General features: G+C 42.6%; 1 protein-coding gene across 2 annotated transcripts; it reads left to right on the forward strand.

The window, feature by feature from the left end:
- The first annotated feature begins 172 nt into the window (after positions 1–172).
- On the forward strand, positions 173–21,133 carry SENP5 (SUMO specific peptidase 5). Of its 2 annotated transcripts, none has more exons than XM_041405745.1 (10): positions 173–193; positions 5,657–7,227; positions 10,327–10,432; positions 10,582–10,729; positions 11,339–11,386; positions 13,271–13,348; positions 16,610–16,747; positions 18,436–18,519; positions 19,910–19,960; positions 20,051–21,133. In XM_041405745.1, the coding sequence occupies exons 2-10, from the start codon at positions 6,276–6,278 to the stop codon at positions 20,159–20,161; spliced, it is 1,716 nt and encodes a 571-aa protein (XP_041261679.1). In that variant the 5' UTR covers positions 173–193; positions 5,657–6,275; the 3' UTR covers positions 20,162–21,133. The 2 variants fall into 2 exon arrangements, with proteins under 2 accessions (XP_041261679.1, XP_041261680.1); XM_041405746.1 differs by having other exon boundaries at positions 174–193; positions 5,657–5,911.
- Positions 21,134–24,971: the final 3,838 nt, after the last annotated feature.

Genomic DNA, 24,971 nt, shown 5'->3' on the forward strand with positions numbered 1-24,971 from the left:
CGGGGCGCCGCGTGTGGCTGCGCTGCCTTCCGGCCCTCCCCGCGCTCCGGCCTCCTGCCCTGCCCGCCCGCGCTGTCCGGGGGCTGCCGCGGGGCTGAGACCGGGCCTGCCGGGGGATCCAGGCACGCTGTGCTCGGGCAGCACGGGGAGGCTCTCCCTGACTGCGTGCTGGGAGAGTTGTGGCGTTGATGGGGTTGGTAAGCTGTAGAAGGGAATTTTGACATGTTGCAAGAGCTTTGTTTCTCCATCATCGGGCTGTCGACCCCACTCCTGTGCCCCCAAGTTGTCTTCTCCCTGAGTTCCCAGTCTCTCCGCAGTGTAAGCACAGCACTTACTGCTCCAGTACTCTTTGCTTTCCCCTCTGTCAGCCCTTCCAAGCTGTGCTGGCCGGGAGGGACAGGGAGCTCAGCAGCAGCAGCTGTGAGTGCTGGGCCACGGGACAGGCACAGCAGAGTTCCTCAGCTAAAGGCTGTGTTTAATTAGCGCGCTCTACCATTTCCAAACTCCACTTGTTCTAGCCCAGACGTCCAGCTCAGAAGAGAGATGGATTGCTTTTGGTAATACCCTCATCTTATTTTTTCATGTTGTTAGCACAAGAAGAGAAGTATTTTTTAAAGCTGCAAGAAAATGTGTTTAATACTTGTAGAAATACACTGTCTCTCAAGGAAGGCCTTCAGAAAGCTTCAGGAAGACCCTTGACCTCAGACACATTTAAGGAACTCGGATGAAATATGAGTTTCTGTTCCCTTCACAGACCTTGGACAGCAAAATTTGATGGACTTTGTTTCAGCTACTTCCGTGCTTCTGCATTGCAGAGGTATTCAGGAAGGAAGGGACAGAGCTTAAGTCAAATTTCATTAAAATCAATCTAAAGCCTGAAGATTAAAAAATTTAAATATCCTTATGCTTTGCTTATAGAAAAGGATCTTTGGGTTCTTTAATCTAGAAAATTTCCATCTCTGATTTGTGACAGTATGTCTCTTAAAAGTTCTGTTATCTAATATATATAGCTCCATTAATTTAGTTTAGCCTAAAGGAGGATGTTCCTGTAGGTAAATTCTATCATCTTGCCAGAAATAAATCCAGTAGTTGTGTAGCCAGCTAGGTGAGACGGTGAGTTCCCAGAAGTGCTGGTTGAGGGAAGAGTCCCTGGTAACTGTAAGAGTTGAAACTTTGCAGTGTGACCATGAGGTCACCAGCTGCATGTCCTGCTGTGTTCCTCTGAGTCAGTAACTTCGGACTTTGGCTATTTCTGTATGGTCTTGTGCTAATGAGTTATGTTGTGTCAAAGTGCCTTTCCCTAGGGCTTGCTTCACCTCTGGGACAAAATGTTTGCTTAACAGTTCTCAGAACTGTGCTGGTCAGAAAAGAAGGAGAAGAGGGGATGGTTGCCAGTGCTGTGAGTCTGCTTTTGTATGTGCTAATTGAGTCATTTCAGACTTCCTGACCTTATCAGCTTAGCTCTGGCCACGTGGTGGTTTGAAGAGAGACACCCTTCTCCAGCTTCCTCTGTCTCTTTCCAATTTTGGATCCTGCCTGGGGGAGGGAGGGCATCTTCTTGCACAGCATATCTCAGCTGCACGCCATAGTCTCAGGCTGGCTTTTCTTTCCTCCTTACCTCCTGTCCTTGGGAGCTGCCCAGACCTCCACTGGGAAAGGCTGAGCTCTGGGTGTTGTGAGAACTGCCTCCCACAGGAGCAGGTGATGCGTGAGTTACTCCTGCCTGCACAAGGCCACGCTCTCACAGCTGTTCACTTTATTTACATTACTGATGGTCTTAGGAACAAGCTTCTTTAACAGAAGAATTTCCATGTGTCTCTTGACCCACTGGGCATGCTGACACAGCCCTAGATGGCTTCTGCTGATCTAAGCAGGAAGGAGAGCTCTTCTGCAGTACTGTGGGTTTGTTCTGCACTTGTGTGGACAAAAGGTTTCTGTGGTCTGACAGTTCAGGTGTCAGCTAGAAACCTTTGGTGGTGTTCTGTCAGCAGCATTTGCTGGGATTGCTTTCCCCATTTATGTGCTTTTCAGTTAAAACCTGGGGTCTGTAAAACTGTCAAAAATAAATAGGACTGCCAAGGACTAATGAGTGGTTAAACTAAGAGGCATATAACGGGTGAAAGATGAATGTAAAGTATCTTTTTACAGTATTCAACTTCACTGAAGGTGATGCAAGTTTCAGCCATGTAAGTTGCAAATGGAGTGATCTGCTGATTGATCTAAGGAAAATAGTGTGTGTGTGTGCGCTGAATTTGTCACTCATGAAGGATGGAGGGCCTCATGTTCTTCCATTCCCATGCAAGTGTGCAGTGCTTGATGTCAAGTTGCTACAGTTGTGTTTGCTCATATCTTACCAGAGCTCTTAGAATAAGCATTTTGAAAACTGAGTGGTTCCCAAACATATTTTTTTTTAATTTGAGTATAAAGCAAATCTATAATCAGAATCTGCCATTAATATAGAGGTGTAACAGTCTGGGGTTGTCTTTATCCAGTGTAAAAGAGATTGTGCCTTTTAATATTTAACCATTTGCAGATGGCATGCCAAACACAGCTAAAGGGGTGAGTTACGGTAAATTTCTTTCACTTTTGGTCTTTGGGACGTGTACATTTTGGGCTTTTTGAGTTTGAGGTTTCTGGTGTAGTACTGACTGCATCCCTGTGCAGTCACGCAGCACAGAAACCTGGCTACCTCCGCTGACCAGACAAACCACTCTCTTAGTGGTGCAAGTTCCTCAGTTCAGAGGTTTTTTATCTCTGTTAGTGAATGGGGTACATATGTCACTTTCTCGTCAGGTTCTTAAACTTCGGGCAGTGCTTGCTTTATTTGTGGTTTTACATTGCTCACTTCAGTTCCTTTTCTAGCAGTGCAGTTCTAATTCGCCCTTTTGTCTTTCTGGTTGATGGTGCCAAGTAAAGCCAGTGATTCTCCTGTAGCACTGGTAGAAAGTAAGTTCTTCAAGCAGCATCTTGAATTAAGTATTTGCATATGGATTATCTTTTGTCACTCTGAGTAACACTGCTGTTAGAAAAGTGAACTGTTTTAGTCCTAGGTCTGGGATTAGCTGTTCTTTGGAGGCCTTTAATTTAAGGGGATCCAGACTCAAAACTGATCATGTTTGAAAGGGGAGAGGGGAGGGTAAGAAAACTTGGCTTGGATTAAATGGCTTACTCAAACTTTATTTACACTTTAAGGAGAAACTTTTTTGTACAGAAAAATGGTTTAATGTGGAAAAATTGGTGTGGACTTCACAAACAAACATGAAATATTTTTTAATTCTGTAAGTTATAATTAAAGCATTATTTAATGGTCTAAGTTAAAAATTGAACAGAAGAACAGGTAGGTAGAGTAGCTTTCCTAACATCTTCCTTTGTTACAGTTTTAAGAAGCTGGATTTCATGACACCAGTGAGCAAATGATCTATTTCCATTGCTGTTGCTATTATGTTGAAACTGTGGCATCATTCTTGTCTCCATTCAGGTTTGCCTTGGGTCCTTTTTGTTCCCAGGACTTACCTTTGCTAGAATCTGATGCAGTGTTTTTCCTGCTATCATCATGAGTTCAGTCTCCTCTGGGTAGAGCAGTGGCAGCTGTAGGAATTTCAGCTCCTGAGTAATCCGTGGCCATTCAGAGAGCCTTTTCCTGTATCTGAGGAAGCTGTTGGGTTTGGCTGTGAGAGAGCAAAGAGAAAGGTGGTGACTCCAGATTGTTCAGGAGTCTTCTTAAAAGCTGGCAGGTATGTGGAACCTATTGCAGAGCCTGAGAAGATCAAACCCTTGCCTTCATCTGCCGTGCTCTCCTTGGAATGCTCAACACTCGCTGTGTTGGCAGAAGCCCCTTGTGTATGGGGCTCTGCTGAGAATGTTGAGATTTGCCTGGGTTTGTTTGTTTTACCTGGATGAAATGTGTCTGGAATAAGCTGTCCTAGCAAGCCTGTGGTTTGGCTGATGTTTACTGAGGCCACTCAAGGAATGTTTTGTATGTGCTGCGTGCAGTAGACAGACACATAAGAGTTTGTAGTGGAAAAGCAGGGGTAAATTGCATCTAGGGTAGAGAAATATGGAAGTGCTAGACGAGCAAGTACCAGAAAATTGGTGTGATGAGATGTTATGTCCTGATTTTTCTGATAACTGAGTTGTGTGGTGAGTAATAGAGGGTTACAAAAGAGCCAGGCCCTGTTGCAGTGCTTTTATACTGTTAAGCTGTGCTGTCTATCAGTGGAGGTAGCCAGGTTTCTTTCTACATTGTAGGTCCAGTGAATTCTGGACGGTTTTCTGTGTGATGGGAATATCTTACCCAAGTGATAAATTATAGTCTTTGTCCTCTCTGCATTTCCACTACCCTCCCACTCCTCCACAAAAACAAAAACAAACAAAACAAACAAACCAAAACAAAACAAACAAACAAAAAAAATCCCAACTGCTGTTTGTGTCTAAGATGAGTAGAGAGAAAAATGCAGAAGAGCTTAAGTCAGGCTTTGAATACCCGGTTTTTGCAGGTGTCATTCATGCTTCCTTAAAAGTCCAGTTGTTAATGTTTTATGTTTATTTATAGACTCCTTTACTTTGAGCTACACATGCTTATGTGTAATGATTAGGACAGACATAGTTAAGGCAAAGCTTGCTATAGTAGTCTGTAAGTCAGAATAGACGGGCTGGACAAAGTCCTTTTCTGAACTTGAGAAAAATACAAACATGTAAAATACAGAATGAGACATACATAGTCTCATTCTGTACAATTTGCATGAAGCATCCTATGTTGTGTGTGCTGCTTTTGCCTTCCCCTTTCTGGATTCTTCTAAGTTCTAATTAATATTTTTAGCTATGTAGTGAAGATAAACAGATATTACAGGATAAACAGATATTACTACGCAGGTGTTACACGCTTGTGTAATCTCAGATATATCCTTGCTGAACACTTTGAGGTGCAGGTTTTTTAATGGGGAAAGGAGTTTTTAAGATGATTAGATGCTGTGCTGCATTTGGTACTGCTTTGTTAATGCAAAGATAAACACTGATTATAGAAGCTGATAGTGGTGGTGTCATACGGAGTGAGGTGTAGCTGTAAATACAGAGCAATTACTTCAGGAGTAAACTGTGTCATTCTTTATCTAGTCAGAGAATCAAAATTTCTGTGGGTGTTTGTGTTTTGCTGTTCCTTTAAAGGAAAACTGTGTGAGCTTGTGAAGTGTTTTCAGAGGCTGCTCACGTTTATTGCACAAGAGTCCTTTGTACTGATGGTGTGGGGTACCTGCACACACTTGTTGATAACTTGGACTTCAGAGTTTTGTTTTTCAAAAGCCTTTTGCGGCAAACTGGTTAACTGTGCTTGCCCTAGGTGTAGGCAGTGAGAGAGGTTTGACCTCAGGCTAGAGAGTCATGAATTACATATGGGGAGCATGGGATGGGTGGGAATTACCAGTTTATTGCTCTTCCTCTAGGGAAGGTAAATCAACAAAGCCTGTTTACACACCGAACCATTGCAACTATTACTTGTTTTTCCTTTTGGTGGAAGTGAAAATGTCTTCGGGAATGTGAGGCTCTGAATGAAGGAGTGGTGGAATTTCAGATAGGCATGTGGTCTGAGGGATGTGCCTTAGTATTTTGCTATTATGTTACAGTCCAGATAACTCTGAAGTAATTTCCCTTGTTCTTTCAGCTGTTTTTGAAGATCATAATGAAGCAGAAAAATGAAAAGCCATAGAAGACATTTGCTTTGGCAAAGAAGTCAGCTGCTGGCCCAGTCTGGAAGATGGACCAATGGTTTTGGGAAGCTTGGGAAATACTGCTTCAAAAAGCAAGTTTTCCTAACTTAGAAGAAAAGACAGAGTGCCCAGCTATTTGCAAGCTTAACTCACAGCAAACTGTACAGAATACTGCGGTGCAGAAGGAAGACACTTGAGCTCCAAAGCAGGTGGGCTCCTGATGTGCTTCTAAATGCAGAAATCTGTCCAAAACCTACTGTGGAATTATACAGCTTTCCTTACAAAACTATTGAGAGCAAAGAGATCCTGTCCCTATCACGAAGCTGAAAGCTCATCTGGAGAAGCAGTAAGGAAACTCAACAATGAATCCTTTCAGAATGAAGATCCCTTGAATGAAGAATTTGAAACTGTTGCTGTTCTCAATAGCATCTCTGGCCATATCCATTATGTCTCATGTGGCTCGCTGGAAGGTGCTGCCTTACCTGTAAAGAAAGGTGGTTTTGTATATAGCGTGGAGGAGAGCAATAATGAGGGCAACACAGTCCTGGTAGTTTTAAACAACTATAAAAGGAAATGCTGTTGCAAAGGGAGTGGAATGGAACTTGTGGCCCCTTGACAGCTCTAAAGAGGTCCAAATTTAACCATCATACTGTAAAAAAGAGATTTTTATTTATGATGCATAAGAAACTTTCTATGGTTAGGTTTCGGTATAGAATCATAAAATTCCCGAAACTTCGAGCAAGAGGCAAGACTTGCAAATTAAGAAAAATCAAGCGAAGGTGGGTGCAGAAAGTTACAAGGGACCATCAGGAAACACTTCAGCAGGATTTTGAAGGTGGATTGTGTAATTTGTTTTCCTCCTGGAAATCTAAAAGTAAGCGTCTTTGGAAGCGGTACAGCTTATCAGATATGAACAATAATACACCCAAGTCTTTAGGAGCGGAGAATGAAATATGTGCGCCTGAGATCTGCCACACGCAGGACGTGTCTGCTGAGCCGTGTTCTGAGGATCCAGAAGCTGGAGGGCAGGGTGGCAGTGTGGATGCTGTCCCACCAGAACTGCATGTTAGAGCTTCTCCAGAGGCAGAAACCTTGCGCCAGGTGGAGGCTAACGGGGCTCTTGCAGAGGATCATTGCTCTGACATTGTCATCTCTGTGACAGGAAAAGAAATCGCTGCTTCAGATCGAGATGGTGCAGAATCCAAGGAGGTTGTGGGTGTAGATGGAATGACACTGTTGCAATCCTCTTTGCAGGATTCTGATGTCAGTGATAATTTTGCAAATGGACCTTTATCCATGGAGCTGACACAGAATGAGGACAGCTCTAGCCAGATGGAAGTAGAAGGCTCCTTAAACTTGGACATTTTTAGTTCAAAATTACTAGATCACCCTTACTGTAAAAGTCCTCTGGAGGAGCCTTCACCAGAAAGCACAGGACTGAAATCAGGAACTCGGAAGGGAGGCAAAAGGAACAGTCAGAAAACTTCCCGGGTGGCTGATGAGCAGTTGGCAACGTGGCTTTGTGGTATACTCTTTAAATATCTTAGGGCATCCAGGAGTCCCTGAAAACTGCTGCGTGTATTGTGGAGTTTACATATTGTGTTAATTCCCTTATAAAAATGCTTTCTTACTCTGAATCGTAAAGGTCACTTAGCATAACATTTGATTAAATGAGGCTGCAGAGAGGAGAGCTGCATGAAGGAGGGACAAATGAATGTTTATCTGACAAGCTATTTTAAGATTATTTTGTTTTAGAGAATACAATGTAGTTTAATTGGAATCTGCAGGAAATTGTTGATAGAAATTTTAAATGTCTTATCATGTGGAATCAAAAGGTTCAGGTTTTTAACTGGTTGACAATTGTTATTCTTAATTTGGTTTTTGAAAATCATAGGTATTCTAATGCTTCCTTCTGCCTTTATACTCTCTTCTCTTGCTCACTAAATCACTTAAACTTAAGTTTTAATAGCAAAATACTGTTCATTGTCCCTTAGTTTTCTCTCCAGTTGTTCATAGAATAAGCTTAATGAATCCTATGAGACAATATTTTTTAAAGACTTGTCTTAGCAAAGGTTCAGCAGAAAGGCTTTGGGGTTTTTTTGTGCTATGCTGAGCATGCAGTATGCGATAGTCTCTCTAAAGAGAAGCATGATAAAAATAGTAATTGGTGTCTTATTTATGTGTAGCACCTTTTTACACACAGAGTAAGGAGCAGTAAGCTAATACGTGCCATCTTGGACCATCAGTGTAACTTCATAGATGTTCTGATAACTTCCTTTGGAGAAATTGGCTTTTTAGAGTCCCATAAACTTTAAGCTGTTGTCAATGAGTGTTAAAGGAATTGTTTGAAGTTTGATGTGCTCTGATTTTTTCTGCCTACCTGTTTGTCCTTCAATTTTGCAATTGATTTCTCTAAAGCAAAATGTGAGGAAGGAGACAGTGAACCTCAAGAGATGAGTTAGCTCTCCACCTCCATATCTGTAAGTTAGTGTGGGGTGTGTACCTCTGTGACTGGCCTAATGTGGTCAAGCAAGGACCAGATGCTGTGTGAAAAACTGAGAGAAACTCTGGTAACCCAGTGAAGAGATCACTTCTGCAATGGAGTTTTAAAGTTTGACCATCAGAAAAAGAGATGTAGTCCTTCTATAACAGGCAAGAGCCAAGGTTGTATCAGGGTGGCAAAGGTTAAAGTTTTGTGGTCTGACAGTGTAGTACTTCTGAGTTTTCTCAGCTGAAAAGCTGTAAAGAAGAATTTTAGTTGTAGGAGTTCTGGTGTGTTTAGGAGTGTTGTTAATAATTAATTGCACCCTCAAAGATAGTGCTGACCTGGCAAGAGTTCCTGGGGTAGAAACATGAAGGAGGTGCAAGTGTTAGGGCTGCTCTTGGGTTTTGAATTTCTCTGCAGCAGCTGAACTCAGACTTTAATGGGCTGCAATGCTTAGTGCATTCAGAAGTGCTATTAGGTATCAAACAGCCCCTTGGTAAATCCTGTTCATGGTGGGTATCTGATTTTGCCCCAGAACTGAACTTTGTATTCTCTTCCTTGAGTTACACCAGCCCAAGTGAGGTCAGTAGTGCTGGAGGTCTGGAACTCTGCTGCTCTTAGTTGTAATGACAAGAACAGTCCTTCCTCTGTGCATTAATAAAAAGCCTTTAAAATTTTTACATATTAAAACAGAATAAGGTACACTCATAAACCCCATGCATTGTCTAGCTAGACTTCCAGCCAGAGTGAGAAACATCTTCCCTGTCACAGTGTACTGAGATGTAAGGGATAAAAGTTGTTAGGCAAAAGTGTGGCAGGGTTGCAAGAAGGTTCTTTTCCCATGAAGAATGCTTCGTTGTGGTTTGATCTTGTTCTTCAATCCTTCCTCTCTTCCTTCTGTCACACTTCTTGTTACAGCTTCACTGCTATTTTCAGCTCATTGTATTTTGGGTTTTTTCTTGCTCTCTCTTCTTCGGTTTTTATTCTTACTGCTGTTCTGGCATTTTTTCTGTCCAGTGTTTCTCTCATCTTGCTTTTTCCTATCCTGGTCTTGAAAGTTTCCAGGAAATGTTCTTAAAGCCTTAGTAAGCACACAATGCCCTATCCAGTGATGCTCTGCCATCACACCCCAGCCTCAGAAGAGTCCTGGACTTTGGATTAATGCAATTTTCCTGGACTCTGATCTCAGATCCAGCTTTCTGTACACACCAGCTTTCTGTACACAGAACACATGTTTTCTGCTTCATCTAAAAATTCATTTTCAGAGAGCGGGACGACTTGGTCTTTTTTCTCTTGTTTACTAGCAAGTGTTGAAACCCTGTTCTCCATTCTCTTTCATTCTCAGAGTGGTTTTGGATGCTTGTGTGGAATTTATATCTCCAATGTTCCAGTCTTGTGTTTGAGAAAGAAAAAAGTCTGTTTCCTAGGTTTTTCAATTCTTCCAGCGTTCATCTCTTGATTATTTCCAAGTTAATGTTTTTTTCTGGTGTGGTTGCTCACTGTTTTCCTGGGCAGTAACAGGCTGACATGGCTGTCTGTGTCACCTTAAATGCCATCCCTAGGATGCAAGGGCAAAGGAGTTAAACTTGCTGGGAGTCTGTGTGGCGTCTTTTCCGTTCACTGTGGGGCGGCAGCGGAACTGAGCAGGCTGCAAACACTGCCAGCTCCAGCTGCCTGCATTTGAGGAGAGTCATTCTGCCTGCCATAAGGACAGGATACTGGCTTTTCAATGAAACCTGTTGCAGGAACTGATGGCTTTTCACGTTGCAGTAAAATGATTTAAAATGCTAATTGAAGCAGGGAAGGGGATGGATTCTTCTCTAGCACTGGTATAATTAGGTTGCTGTAGATATGTATGTGTATGGCAAGAAGAGGGGGTGATCTTTTCCTGTGAAGCTGAGTGATCAGATTCATGCATTTTTATTCTTGTCCTTCTCCCCCTACCCCCGCTTTTATTTTATGTTGCCAATTTGAGCTTAGTTTTCTTAAATGTGTACTTGCCATGTGTGGTGGTGCTGCATGTTGGTTGGGTGCAGAATGACTGCTGCTTGTACCTGTAAGAACTGAGAGCTTTATTTGATTGGTGAAATCAGAAGCTTTTTATATGTTTGCACTTTAATTTTTCTGGTATATTTAAAGGATTCCTAGATGAAGTTATGAAGAAATATGGCAGTTTAGTACCACTCTGTGAAAAAGATGTCATGGGAAGATTAAAAGAAGTCTTTAATGAAGATTTCTCCCATAGGTGTGTAGCAGTATCACATTGTACACCTGGTAAAAAACAAAAATCACTTGCATTGCTACTGCACGATTTACATCTGACAACTAGCAGAACAGAATTCATTTGACATGGCCTTGACTTGATTTTTCTCTACCTTTTCAATCCTGTTTTAGAAAACCTTTTATCACCAGGGAAATCATGAAGTATCGGGAAAAACATCCAAAAACCTCCACTTGCAATTTCCGGGTCTTCTATAATAAGCACATGCTAGATATGGATGATTTGGCTACGCTGGAAGGCCAAAACTGGCTGAATGACCAGGTCAGAGATACTTGGTGTTTATGTGCTTCCCTAACCCTTTTTAGCCATTTATATTGGAATACCAGTTGTACACCTTCTGCTGACATTACAGGTGGGCTGTCCTTGCGTTACACTTCACAAGTAAAAGGAGTGGTGGGCAGCTTTTACAGTGACAGGTGCAGTAAGTCTGGCAGCTGGGAGGTGTCACAATTAGACTGTTTCCTTTTGGAGAAATTATGTTGGACTATTTTGATAAAATAGTGGCTACTCATACAGGTTTTAGTAACTTTCCCCATCCCAAGCTTAGGCAGATTACAAGAATGACAGAGTGAAACAGGAAACTGTGGCCCACAGCCAAAAAACCAGGAAGGCTGCAGAGCCCAGGGCATGCACCAGTAGATTTAAATTGAATTAAACTGCATTTAAGATTGAGGCAGACTTCAAGCAGCCAGTTACAGTCTCTCTCCTGGATGACCACTATTAGTTACAGAGTGCTTGTCCTTCAGACAGTGTGACTCTTAAGTCTCCATATTGCTGGTTTAAGTGGGTAGGGGCCTGTGTTTTATGGGCACTTGTGAATTTGGGTCTTAAAAAATTATGATGTATTTAACTATTTACTGACTCTTCCAGATAATTAACATGTATGGAGAACTTGTAATGGATGCGGTCCCGGAAAAGGTGAGGGGGTTTTGTTGTTACACAAATGTACCTAATGAGAGATGGAGAGCGGAGGGTGAAACTTTGCACACTTCAGGTATAGAATCAGGATTCAACTCAATGATGGCCCGAGCGGTAATTGGTTGCTGTGTGCTGCTCAAATTTTCTACCTTTCCTTTTCCCTTTCCAGTGCTGTTGCTCCTGTTTCAGGAACTGACTGTACTAGCCCTGCAGGTGGTCTCTGTGGTAGCCTGATGTCAGTGATGTACCTGTAGAGGACAGGTGCCCTGTTTTGGCCCATCCCACTCTCCTTCCTCCCCTAGAGGTTTCTGTTTCCAGCTTATCTGCTTCTAAAGTGCTGAATTCATGCCTTTGCTCACCAGCCTGGTGTTGCAGCTGAAATTTCTGATGAAGATGGATTTCTGCTGAGAGGACAAACCTTGAGTGTTAGCATCTGAACCATGCACATGTGCTGCTTGCACTCACCCTCCCGCCCACCTCGTAGCTGTGGGGGCTGTAACAGCTCAAGCTGTGTCAGCTGCCTGCCTGGTGAATGTGAATTTGTGTGGAGCTCCTTGGTTCCTTGGCAGTATTGACTCTGCAGGACTGTTTTGTGCATCCTCCTCAGAATGCTTACAGCTTTGCAACTGCAGTGCCTGACTGTTGGTGGCAACTGAGAGAAAGAAAGCAAAAAAAAAGTAATCAAGATAACACCCCCTCCACCCCCCATTTTGTGACTAAATTTGCAGCAGTGACAATTATAAAAACCCATCTGTTTAGGGACAGAACAGTTTTCAGGTGAGACCACAAAGGAAGAACCAAACAAAGCCATTCTTAGATGAGCTCTGCACAATGTAACTTTTAAATCTTCAAGCTCTGAAGAAAGAGCGTTGTTGCTTTGATTGGAGGTGATGGTGATTCTTCATTAGTATTCTCTGTATTTCCTGAGTGTGCTAGGCTAGGGGTATTGGAGATTGTATCTGTTTGCTTGTGTCTGCTTTTTCTTCCTAGTACATAATTGAAATCCTCATGGGAGATTTTGTGCTGGTACCTCAGAATGTGGTTTTGAAGTCTGTTGGCATAGCTAATGGCTATTAGACTGTGTTCTCAGATGCTGAATTTTCTAACTTTTTTTTTTCAAGTAACAGCTCAAGCCTTCTACCACTTCTATACTAGCAGAATTATTAAAAACAGATGTTGCAGATTTCTGTTTGTATTAATCTGTTAGTATAATTGCAAGAAGCTAAGCACAGGGAATAATAGTGTTAACTCTGAGCTAATTTTTTTTTTGCATAAGCTTACATTTTTTTTGGTCATAAATGTCAGTTTTCACTTACCAAATGGATCAGTCATACCTTAAAAATACTTCTCAATAGCAGAATATTGTTCATGTCGTAAGAGTTGAATGCCAAAGACAATGTTGTTGGACTAAATCTCATAACTGTTTTGATCAATTTTCTTTTTCTGAGTCTCAGCTTCCAGCAACTAAAGCCAGAAGTTACTCCCTTCTTCACCACCCCTGCTTTTCCAGTGCAGTGTTCTCTTCCTTGATCCCTGAAAAGAACAACAAAAACTAACTCCTTGTCCTGGTGTTTTTCTCCTAAGTCTGTCCCCAACAAAAAAATTAAACATGATATGCCTGGAGATACAAAAATGTAAATATAAATGCTGCAGTGGCTCACATGATATATTATAGGAAAATGAGGCTTATTTTATTAGCTTTCTAAAGAACAGTAAGAGTTGAGGCTTGGCAAAGCCTCTGTTTGTCTCTACTGGGGTTCTGTTTCTAAACCTACATTAAATATTGCCTCATTACAAGTTGTTTTGCATAAATTATCCTGGGGGAAGGGGAATGACTGTGCATGAAAATTTCTGTGCTCATTGCTCCTCTCTCTCTCTTTTTAGGTTCATTTCTTTAACAGCTTTTTTCATAGACAGCTCGTAACCAAAGGATATAATGGGGTAAAACGATGGACTAAAAAGGTACCTTTAACATGGTGTCATCAGTGCTGGGGTTCTGCTGGGCTGGGCTCCACTTCCACTCACTGGAAGCTGGGTTACAGTGTGTTATTTGCAGTGGATGGGTTAGCAAAGGGGCTGTACAAAGTGGGAAGAGCTTGAAGAAAATAGTAGTGTGGCACTATTCAAGTTAGTACGGATATGTTGTACTTGGAATGGCTAAATCTTCAGTGGGAGGTTATCTCTTTGTGTATGCTCATGCGAGTTGTTAATTTAACTGCAAGAAATGGCTCTTACTGCTCCTGACAGTGCCAGGTACACTAATCTACAGGAGAGCAGACTTAATTCTGCTTCTTCCTTTTATCTCAGCCTGGTATTCTTTGACAAAATCAAATTGTTACTCCAAGTAACACATACCAGGTACTAGAAAGAAAAGAAGAGACCCATGGTTAATAAGCCAGACTGTTGTTCTCTTGACAACAACAGAACTCACCTTGCTTTCCAGAACCCACACCAGATCATGGGTGTGATATTTTCAGGGATAGCTAATGCAAAAAGAAATACTCTCTTTTTTTCTTTTTTTTTCTATGAACATTTGTCCTTTCTAATATGGGAGATGAGGCAAGACTAATCAAAGGCCGTGTTTGAATGTATGATCTTTCTGCAGAAGTACTTAAATAGCACACATCTGTGAAATGCTAGAGATGAACTCATTATCCAAATATAAAATCTATTCATATAATTTATTAAAAAACTCTTTAAAGAGAGATGGAATATCGGTGCTTAATATTCCCACATATTATTTTTTAAACATTCCTTTTCTCCAGCAACTCAAGTTTTATAAAAACCCCCAAAATTAAGGTAGATTCTAGAAGCAGGATCTGTATTGTTGTTGCTGCTGAGAGGTACCTAATGAGACAGGACAATTTTTAGACATTTACACATAAATTCCTAAAGAATCTCTCAAGCAAGAATGAGAATTAAGCAGTTTCTATATGAAGGATTCCGTAGACTCCTTCATCCTGCAGTGTGCAATTAAGGGGAATTTGTTTCTGCTCTTTAAATACACCAGAGTATTGCACCATGTTTTGTAAATGTTTTCTCCTGGGACACAGGATATCCTGTGCTGGCTCTGGCTGCAGGGGTTTCAGAGCTCCTGTTAGTGTCTGTCCCTTCTGATCACCCATCACACTGGCCCTCCTGATTCACTGTTGTGACCCAGAGCTGACTCTGCTCTCGTGGTGAAGTGAATCTGGGTTGCCACCACTCTTCCTGTACATCAGTTCATAACTAAATACAAACTTTTGGCTGCCTGTTTCTGCTTTTCTGCTGCAGGATTGCACACCTGCAGTAATTCCACAACTAGGGCCACATGAGGACCCTTGAGTTTTGTGTGACTCTGCTGTTGCTGGACATCACAGAAGATGTAGTTCATTTCTCTTACTCCAGTTTTCCTTTGTGGTCTCAGCTTGCTGCTGGCTGACATCCCTGTGCTCCTCTCCAAGAGTGGTGGATTGGTGTGCAGTGAATGTGCTGTAATCCGGTCAGGAAGCTGTTTCTGCAGGCGGGAGCAGGGTCGATGCTTGTCACAATCAAAGGACTGTTGTGAGCCAGGCTCGGCTGATAACTGCTGTGAATGCCACACCTTTTTGTCTCTTCGACTTCCTATTGTTACTCAAGAAATAGACTTTTCTTTCCTACAAAAGACCTGCCCTTGCCAGTAGTGTTGCAATTATGTACTGTTGGAATTGCACAGTGCTTAAAAAAAACAGAAAAAAAGCTTAGAAATCTTCCCACAGGATGAGTTCATTTAGTTCAGGATTCTATTTTTGCTTATTTTCTGGACTGTGCCACCAAAACCCCAGTAATTAGACACTTCTTTCAAGAGGAGCTGGGAGAAGGAAGATCATGAAAGGCCCTGGCTTGGCTGGGTTCCAAAAGCATAAGGGCTCATCTGCCATACAGACACTGGGAGTGTTGCATCTGATCTACTTGTTCTGTACTTCAAGACCTTTTCCCTTGTTTGTTTGCCTGTGACCACAGTACATCTGCTACAGAGTTAGCTTTGAGAAAGGATGAATCTGTTCTACCTTCTTGCCCTTCTTTCCTCTGTTCACCAAAGCATTCTGCACTCCTCTGCTTTCCTCTGGCAAGTCCCAGAGCCTGTGTTAGAGCAGAAGGGGTCAAATTGCAAACTTGCTGGGTTTATGGGGTGTTTGTAATTACAGCTTCTTCATAGAATCATGGAATGGTTTATCCAGTTCTGCCCCTCTGCCATGGGCAGGGACACCTTCCTGTTCAGCCTGGCCTTGAACACTTCCAGGGGTAGGGCAGCCACAGCTTCTCTGGGCAACCTGTGCCTGTGTCTCACCACCCTCACAGGGAAGAATTTCTTTCTTCCATATAATCTAAACCTGTCCTATGTCAGTTTAAAGCCATTCCCTCTTGTCCTTTCGCTCCATGCCCTTGTCCAAAGTCCATCTCCAGCTTTGTTGTAGCCCTTTAGGTACTAGAAGGTGCTATGAAGTCTCTATGGAGCCTTCTCTTCTCCAGACTGGACAGCCCCAAGGCCTCAGTCTGTCTTCATGGCAGCAGTACCTCAGGCCTCTGAAAATCTTTTTGGCTTCATCTGGACCTGATCCAGCATGTCCACCTCCTTCTTACATATGGGGCCTCAGAGCTGGACACAGCACTTGAGGTGTGCTCTCCTGTGAGAGCAGTAGAAGGGCACAGTCTCCTCTCTGACCTGCTGGCCTCACTGCTTGTGATGCAGCCCAGCATGCAGTTGGCTTTCTGGGCTGTGAATGCACATTGCTGCATCGTGTTGAGTTTCTCATGAACAGCCCCAAAGTCTGTCACCTACTCATTTCTATCAGCAGCTCTGATAGAAATGAGTGGTGCTCACACTGGACAAGTGCCATTACTGAAGAGATGAAGAGCTAACCTAAATTGAGGCTCGGTTGTATTGCCATCATTACCTAAGAAATACCACTTCAACACAGATGTTGTGCTGCAGCATGAGCAGGATTTTGTCACAAATACAGTAGTGATTAATTCTGATACTGTACAAGGTTACTCAGCCACTTTCTGGACTGTAACTCTATTCTTGTGCCTGCTAATAAGTTGTGTATTAGGTAAACATGAAGAATGTGGTGAAAGAGTGGAGGGGGCAAAAGAACATTTCAGTTATGTAGTGACAGAGAGGAAATTTGGGATACAATCAATCTCTTGCTTTGCTGTATTCTGCCTGTGGAACTCTGTAATGTATGTTGTTCTTTTTGCCAGGTGGACTTGTTTAAGAAGACTCTCTTGTTAATTCCTATTCACCTGGAAGTCCACTGGTCCCTCATTACTGTGAACATCCCCAGTCGAATTATTTCATTTTACGATTCCCAAGGCATTCATTTTAAGTTTTGTGTAGAGGTAAGAGTGACAGCTGTGTCTGCAAAGTCTGAACTGTTTTCTTAAAGGAAACACTCCCCCTTTGTTTCTGTTCAGCCTTAAACTTTAAATGTGGCATGTCTGTCATTGTCTTGCTGTGTATGAAATGAGAATCAGCCTGTCCTGCTGAGGAGTCTGAAGCACAGAGCTCGAGGGTCACACCAGAGCTGGGAGCTGAGGTCAGGCTGCCTATTGCCCAATTAGCCTGACCATGTAATCAGCACAGCTTTGGTGACTCTGACTTGGCACTCCCACAAAAAGCAGGAGCTCAAAGCCCAATGCCATGGGGAAGCAGAAGAACCCCAAGGAGAGTGAGGGCATTTCTTTCATCTGTTAAGGGACTTGTGTTTAGGATAAATGATAAATTGTGGTCCTTTAGGGGATAGGTTGCCTGGGTAGAGAGCACAGGACTGAAGATGCCATAGTGTTGCCCAGTGGGGTTTATGTGTTACTGTGCTATTAACAGTGTGTTGCCTTTTTCTGTCCTGCATTGAAACGGGGGTGTTAGCCTCTGGTTAGAACCCAGCAACCTTTCAGGGCTGCAACCTGAACACTGGAGTTAGATTATCAGTCTTCCTGATAAAGAGCAGCCAGGAAATTTTTGCTGGGCTTAGCAAATTGTAATGACCCTCTTACAAAAGCTAATTTTGTCAACTTAATTGCTTGCTTGATGCAGCAGCCCTCTACTTTTAACTGTGTGTAGTTGTTGGCTTACAGAAGAGTAGTAATTATTGTACCCAGGAGAGTTCCCAGCCAGGACTTCTGAATGAAGATAGTATGCCTGCTGGCATTTGCTGAGGATGAAGCTAATGTTTGTCCTGGGAGCAAGAGATCTCATGCTCTTTAGCTTGTGAACGTGCAGCATGAACCAGCCATCCCTCTCAGCAGCCCTACGGTCTCTCCTGCAGCCTTGCAACCTGATCTCTCCCATCCCATTCCAGCCAAGGCATTTGCACCCAAATGTCTCACAGACATGAGGAAATTTTATTTCTGCCTGTTCTAGGGGTAGGAGGGGAGCAATACCCCAAAATTCACTGTGATCCACACACTAAGGTGAATATGAGTGTGCTGCAGTGTTTAAATTGTGCTGTAAATTCCCAGCCTGTTTACAGAGAAGTAGGATTTGCTTAACCCAAGACCATAGTCTCATTTATCTTGCTTCCTTCTCTTCGCTTGTGTCAGCCTATTTTTTTTCCCTGTATGTCACTAAAACTCTCCCTGGAGCTTTGTTGATTAGCTGCAGAACTCGAACATTTTGTATTGAGATTCCAGCAGGAAAATGCGGCTGTATTGAACGTAAGGGCCTTGGTGTCAGCCAGTAAGCCAGGACAGAACACATGCCAGGCTGCTCTGTTTTTCTCTGCATGTCTGGGAGCACTCTGACCTTGTGCCTGGGTGCCACAGCTAGTCTAGTATGAAGTAGAGCAGTGTACAGTGCAGCTGAGGGGTGTTAGCGCTCCCCCTGATAGACTAAAATGAGCCTTGATGGTAGAAGGCACAGTACCCACTGTTCAGAGTTCATTTCTTTACCTCTAGATTTTAGCTCAGCTCCTAATGCTCACCTGAAATTTGTCCTCATTGTCAAAAGGATGCCAAACAAGCAGTCAGTGTTTCTCCCCTGTTCTTTAGTGGGTGAATAATGTTGGGTTTTTTTCCTTTCTTCTTTAAAGAACATTCGAAAGTATTTGCTGACTGAAGCAAAAGAGAAGAATCGCCCCGAGTTCCTTCAGGGTTGGCAGACTGCTGTGACAAAGGTAAATGACAGCACTTTGAGACCTGGGGTCTGACTTTGTGGGAGATTTCATGAAGCTGCTTCTAAATTCATATATTTGTACAAGTAGTAAATGGGTTTATGCTGCCCACATGGAGGGTGCTGGGAGAGAGGCAGGTAGTTACACATGGTAATTCCAGCTCTGTTGGTCATTCAGCTCCCACCAGGGCTTTAGCACTTTATGCAAGTGGCTTGGTGATCTGAGCCTTTCTCTGGACAATTAAATGTGTGCACAGCAAAACCTGCACCTGGTGTCCATATTGGCACAAGGTCATGGACTGACTGAGCAGGACACTCAGCTGCTCCCCTTCTCCTGAAAGGGCTGTTCTGAATGGATGGGCTTTGGTGAGGGAGGAAACAGGCTGGTGTTGCTACTGCTGATATTTTATGTTTGCTGTGGGTGGAGGGCTTTGGTCTCCAGGGCTGTTCGTGGCACATTGCGTTTGATCACAAGTAAACAGAGTCTGGCAACAGTAAAAGGGAATAACTTGTGTGTAGTGTAAATGAGGGAATATGTAATTTGTGTAGCCATCCCATAATGGCTCCAAAGATATAAAACAGGTCATTGCACACTAGACATACTTCCAACAGCTCCCTCCTTGCACAGATTTATTTTTAGATGCTGATACAATGATAAAATGATTCTTCTCTGCACTCATGCACAACCTGTGCAGTCAGTTCATCCTCCTGCATTCTGTGAGGCAGAAGATCTGGGAGTTGAGAAAAAACAATTACTCTGCCTTTTCAAGTGCCAGAGACATAATAGCAGTAGTGATTGGGACTTTTTAGCTCTGCATATCAAAATTGAGCATGTTTGAGGAAATAATGAAGGTTATCATTTGAGACTGCCTTGCTCAGTCCTGTTGCCTAGTGATGAACCATTTGTCATGTTCTCCGAAACCCTTTGGTGTGGCTGGGGGAGGAAAGCCACTGCTGGTACCATGGATGCTGAGAGTAATCTTCCTCTAGGCCTGTGTGACTTTGCTGATACAGTTTTGTCCTGTGTAAAGTAGATAATGCTGTACAAACATTCATTTAAACTAATTGAGAAGCTGTTCTGTGTAGGTCACTAAAAGAAAATAAACTTGAAAGAAAGACTGTAATTTATTTTCTGTCCTACACTATATATTTTTCCAAATATTAGGTGTTATTCTAACCAGGTGTTGAGTGTCACCTTGCAAAGTTTGGGATGAGAACAAGTAATCACAGCTCCAGTTTCTGGTGCTGCAGAACAGCTATCTCTGAGCATGAGACAACTGATCCTTATGCTGAATCTGCTTTTGGACATTAAGCAGGAGCTAGAGAACGAAAGGATTTAACTAAGTAAAAGGGTAAAGATCTGACGTGTCTCCGGTTGTTTCTTTTCCTTTCAGTGCATTCCACAACAGAAAAATGACAGTGACTGTGGGGTTTTTGTGCTCCAGGTAAGAGTATTCCTATGTAAAAATCAGTGGCCTATATTGTTCATGTAGTAAATGTCCTTTTTTTCAACCAAGCCTTTTCCTTTTCCCCAGTACTGCAAGTGCCTCGCCTTAGACCAGCCTTTTCAGTTCTCCCAGGAAGATATGCCCCGAGTGAGAAAAAGGATTTACAAGGAGCTGTGTGAACGCCAGCTAATAGACTAATAAAATGCAGCCAACCTAATTTCTCTGGCATTTCTGACAAGTTGCAGCTGGTGTTTGTGTACTTGAATTTCTGAAAATTTCCATGAATTTTGAGCGATTCTCAGCCGAGTGGTGTGGCCACTGTTGTTACCTCAATCTTTTGCAAAGTTCTTTAACTGGCAGAACATAACAGAGCTGCCATAGATTATTCCTAATGTCAGTTTGGTTCTCTTATGTTCTTTCCTGTATTTAATATTTATTATTTCAGCATGCATATAGGCAAAGCATGCAACTAAAACCATGAAACAGTAGATTTGGGGCACCTTTGAGGTGTAGCTAGAAATGACAAATACAGGTGAATTTGTCTGGAAAAATAAAGATGCATGATATGTTTTCTGATGCAATAATGCTTTGAATGTATCAAAAAAAAAATCAATGCCATAAAAAGAACAGCTAGAATGTATTTGATAGTTCCATTGTCCCTGTTGTGGCTGTGTAATACTGGATACCACATTTTAGGGTGGCTAAACTCATCTACAGCTTTAATTTGTGAAGACCCCTTTTTCAAATAGTCCAAGTTGCTAATAAAGTTTGTTCTGTTAGCATTTCTCTGGCTGTCATTATCAGCCTGTCCCTATAGACAAAAAGCAGTTTTTGCACAAATAAAGCTTCAGCACTTGTCTGTATAAGAGAAAGGACAGAAGTGTTCAGTCAGTCAGATAGATGGTAAGTTCCTAGATGCTGCAGAAGTCTCCATGATGTGTGTATTAAGGGGAATTACAAAGCTGGCCCTGAAGAGTCACAGCCTAGATAGCAAGATAAACTCCTTGGCAGTAACTGTTTACATCTCAGATGGCTTTGAGTCATTTCTCAGATCCACGATATGCAGTGAAAATGTACCATTTCTCCCTTCAGCTCTGTCTTCAAAGCTTGTTGTCTTTAATCTCCCATTGGCTTTTTGCTTTTGTTCAAATGTAAATTAATTCATTTCTGCTGTGTCTGCTGTCTGATTGTCTCGAACATCCCTGGTTTTGTCTGTGTCCAGTAGCACCGATGGGTCTGGGTGGGGGTTGCAGCACTTGTGGTGGGTGCAGTGCAAGCACAGCGAGGTGATTTCATCCCGCTCCAGAGGGGTGGGAGCCCAGGAGCCCAGCCCTGCACTTCACAGGGCTGTTGTGCTGGGCAGAGGGTGGGTGAGAATGGTGGATCTGCTGGGCTTTCACCTTGGGCTGTAAACTGTGATGTGCTCCTTGCTGAAGAGAGCTACTTGTGTTTGAAGAGATTGTTGTCTGGCACTGCTGCACCGGCAAATGTCTTTGCTGTGTTTTTCTGCCAGATACAGGAATGAGCCCAGAGGAAAAGTATTTTCATTTCTAAGCATCATCTGCTGCACAGCTTCACTTTGTGTCCATCCATAGCCCTGGCTTCTGATGGAGGAAAACCTCTTTGAGTTCCCTGTCTTGCAAATTAATTCAGACTTGAGCTAAGCCAGGTGCAAATCCCTCCTAGATGACGGGAGGGAGAAGGGAGGAGTGCCAAGCACAGGCCAGGAAGTGGAAGCACGTGCACACTGCTGTGCTGGAGAAGGAGTTCCTGCAGTATTCTTGCGTGTTCCCACTTCCCCTTGTTGGCAGCTGGCAAGGACTGGCTTAATTTAGCAAGATAAGGAAAGCCTTAAGCACTTGGTTAGATAATTTAAACGAGGAACTTAATGAATCAGAAAGAACCTAATACCCAGACAGGCAAGACACATCTGCCCATTGTATGGTGCAGAGCACCCCACAGCACATGGTTTATTTGTGTTTCCCTGAGGTGTAACTGACAGGACAGCAGCATCTTCTTGAGGTGAGTGCTTGTGAGCAGTGGAGGGTGACTTCCATGAAAACTGAAACTTGGGATCTAGTTCCTCCTGTGGGGTAGCACATACAGGCCAGTGCTGCCATTCTCATGTTCTCTGTGCACTGCTGTCACATGAATGGTTCCAGTGCTTATGTGGTGGGACAACTGATCCATGCCACAACTAACCCAGAGGACAGTTCTTACCTCAGTATAACCTGCTACTAAATGTGCAGCATCCCAGTATGAAGGAATACACAGAATTGGGTGTCCAGGAAGAGACGTGGAGGTGGTGCCACTTTGGGTGCATGAAAGTGAGGCTTTATTTTCAAGTAAGACTCCTGGCAGAAAGGGACTGGAACAAAAAGAACTGCATGAGCAAATTGCTTTTATTTTCAGAACTTGAGCAATTTGGTAAGGAAGCTTGAAAGGTGTCCTGTGAGACTACCAGCCTGGGAGGCTCAGTTCCTCAAAGAAAGACCCTTATTTTTTTGTGCAAGTTGCCTTGTTGATGGATATTTTTCATTGCATGGGAATGTGCTGGAACACTGCACTACAGACAGTTGTTTCCTAAGGCTTGGTGCCTACTACTGGTTGGTAGGCATCCATCATGCTCTGAATGAGAGATGGTGAGGAGCCTTTAATCACCATCCCCGTATCAGCAGCATCAGCCAAAGCACAGGATTTCTGTGAGCTGTGTGTTGAATGTGGGTGCTTTGAAGCAAGTGCATGTGTGTCCCAGATCGTTGCAGGGGAGGGGACTTGCATTTGAATCTGCTGCCTTGTGAACTGGGGAACAGGGTGGGGAAACATGCATGTTGGAAAGTACTTCTTATGTGCTTTCTTGTCATCTAGAGGTTTCCTGACAAGTGTTCCAGTTGGTTATGGGGCAGCACAGAGGAGTTGCACTTGAGTCTCCAGCTGTGAACACACCAGTGAGGGGCCTCTGAAAAAAAAAGGAGGGGAAATTGAAAACAGATCTAATGTAAGCAAAGTATGTTGGTGCAGTGTTGAAATTAATCACAGGCAGTCAGAATCTCAGGCTCTGTAATGGTGTATCCTGTGAAACTGGACTAATTAACTCCTCCTTGAGAATGTCTTTGATGCCTTAAAGGAGATGGACTTCATAATCTGTAGTCATTTTACTAGTTCTTAAAACATTCAGAACTATGTAGAGTGTTTTTATTATGAGAGGCACATTTATGTGGATGTAGTTATGGCTGTTAGCAATTCCATTAATGTGATCTTCAGATTTTCATAAATCACTCTGAACTGGTTTGGCAGATGCTTAAATTTCACGACTTGTTCCAAAGAGATTGTCTCGCTGTGCTGATTTATACAAATAGTCCCAGAACTGGTGAAGCCTCTGCCTCGTGCGTGACAAATTTAAGCTACCTGAGTTGTAATAAACCTTAAACAGAATTGAAAATGAATTATCAGTTTCCATCCGTTTGCTTTAATCTATAGTTTTAAATGACTGTGCCCCTGATACAAATCAATAAATGCAGAGTGTGGCCTTGATTCTGCAAGGGGAGTAGAGAGATGCCTATGGCTGAGCTGCTGGCACTTGCAGAATGGAGGCTGGACCTTTGTGCTGTCTAATATGCAGTTGTTCTGTTCTTACCTGGCTCTCTTGAGTGTGAAGGTGATATTTTGAATGTTTCACGTGCACTGATCACCAAGCCAGACAGGCTTGCACAGAGCTGCTGGCTTGTGTTGAATCTCCAGCGTAATGCTTAACCTACCTTTACTTTCTCAGACTTTTGATTGGCATTATCTACTGTAGCCTTTCCTCCATTCAACGTGAAAATTTAAGCCTTGGAAAGTGCTGCAGAGTTAACTCCACTGAGCAATGACTGTGCACTGTGGGTGTGCTGTTGCATTGAATGAAGCCCATGTTCCTGTGCAGTAATAAAATCGAGTTTTGCCATAAATCCTATTTTTTTCAGTGGTTTGGTTTCATTTTAATTTTAAAAGCAACCAATGTGATGTTTGAGGGAATGTTTGTAGCAGCTTGTTTTGGGATGTGTTATTAGGAGAAGCCTCTCCAGTTGATTAGTTCAATAACTCTGAGCTGAACACTAATGATGCTCTGTGTCTCACAGTGATGTAACTTCCTGTGGTTTAAGTTCTGACAACATACAAGATTGGAGATGTCACCCATTGCATAAATAAGGGTGGAAATCTTGCATTAGACACTTTCTTCTGAGGTGGCATTTAAAAAACACAAATCTGTCAACAGAGCACGTAGGACTTAAATTGCTTTTCTAGATCAAACTACACTAATGCCCTTCCTGTATTGCTTGTGGATTTAGCTGTGTAACTATAGAGTTAAATCTTGTCTTTGCTACATGTTACAAAGCTATACAGCTTGTGAATTTGTGATAATGGTGAGAATGAAGGCTTAGCAAATGTCTCTTTAAGCTATTAATCATGAGACTGGCAACATCATTGTCTTTATTACATTCATAATTTAAAAATCCTATCATGGAGGAGGAAACATGGATGCTTGTTAAATATATTCTTCAGCGGAAAGTACTAAGAAATCAGATCATTAAAGTACAGAATCATAAGAGACACTAGAGCCTTGCCAGGAACAATAATTACTATTTATATGTAATAGGCACTGGGAGGGAAAAGATGAGTCTGGTTTGCTTATGCCTGAACTTAATGGGTTTTATGAGTAACCAGCTAGAAGGATTTAGGGATTGAATTTCATTTCAGAGTATGTAATATTACAAACTATAGAGCTAAAAACTGTTGTAAACGGAGCAAAATATCTTGAGAAATCAGCTGGTTTGTTTTCTCTCAACACAAGTAAGCAGAACGTGTGCGAAGCAGCTCCAGCTCCTGCCTGGAATTCTGATGATTCTTCATTCTTGGGTTTAATTTCAGCATTGCTGGTAACTCATCTCCCCTAGCCTGGCACTTTGAGGTTCCAGACCTTACCTGGGCACTAAGGTTACCTGGGGCTCTTTACAGGCAACTTTGGGAA

Source organism: Onychostruthus taczanowskii, unplaced genomic scaffold (assembly GCF_017590055.1).
Source record: "Onychostruthus taczanowskii isolate IOZ18803 unplaced genomic scaffold, ASM1759005v1 scaffold24, whole genome shotgun sequence".
Lineage (NCBI taxonomy): Eukaryota > Metazoa > Chordata > Aves > Passeriformes > Passeridae > Onychostruthus > Onychostruthus taczanowskii.

Bases quoted from the DNA above. Each gene is read 5' to 3' on its own strand.
- SENP5 (XM_041405745.1), top strand. From the start codon at position 6,276: ATGCTGTTGCAAAGGGAGTGGAATGGAACTTGTGGCCCCTTGACAGCT. The intron at 10,433-10,581 runs GTGTGTAGCAGT...ATCCTGTTTTAG, and splicing joins AATGAAGATTTCTCCCATAG to AAAACCTTTTATCACCAGGG. The intron at 13,349-16,609 runs GTACCTTTAACA...TCTTTTTGCCAG, and splicing joins TAAAACGATGGACTAAAAAG to GTGGACTTGTTTAAGAAGAC.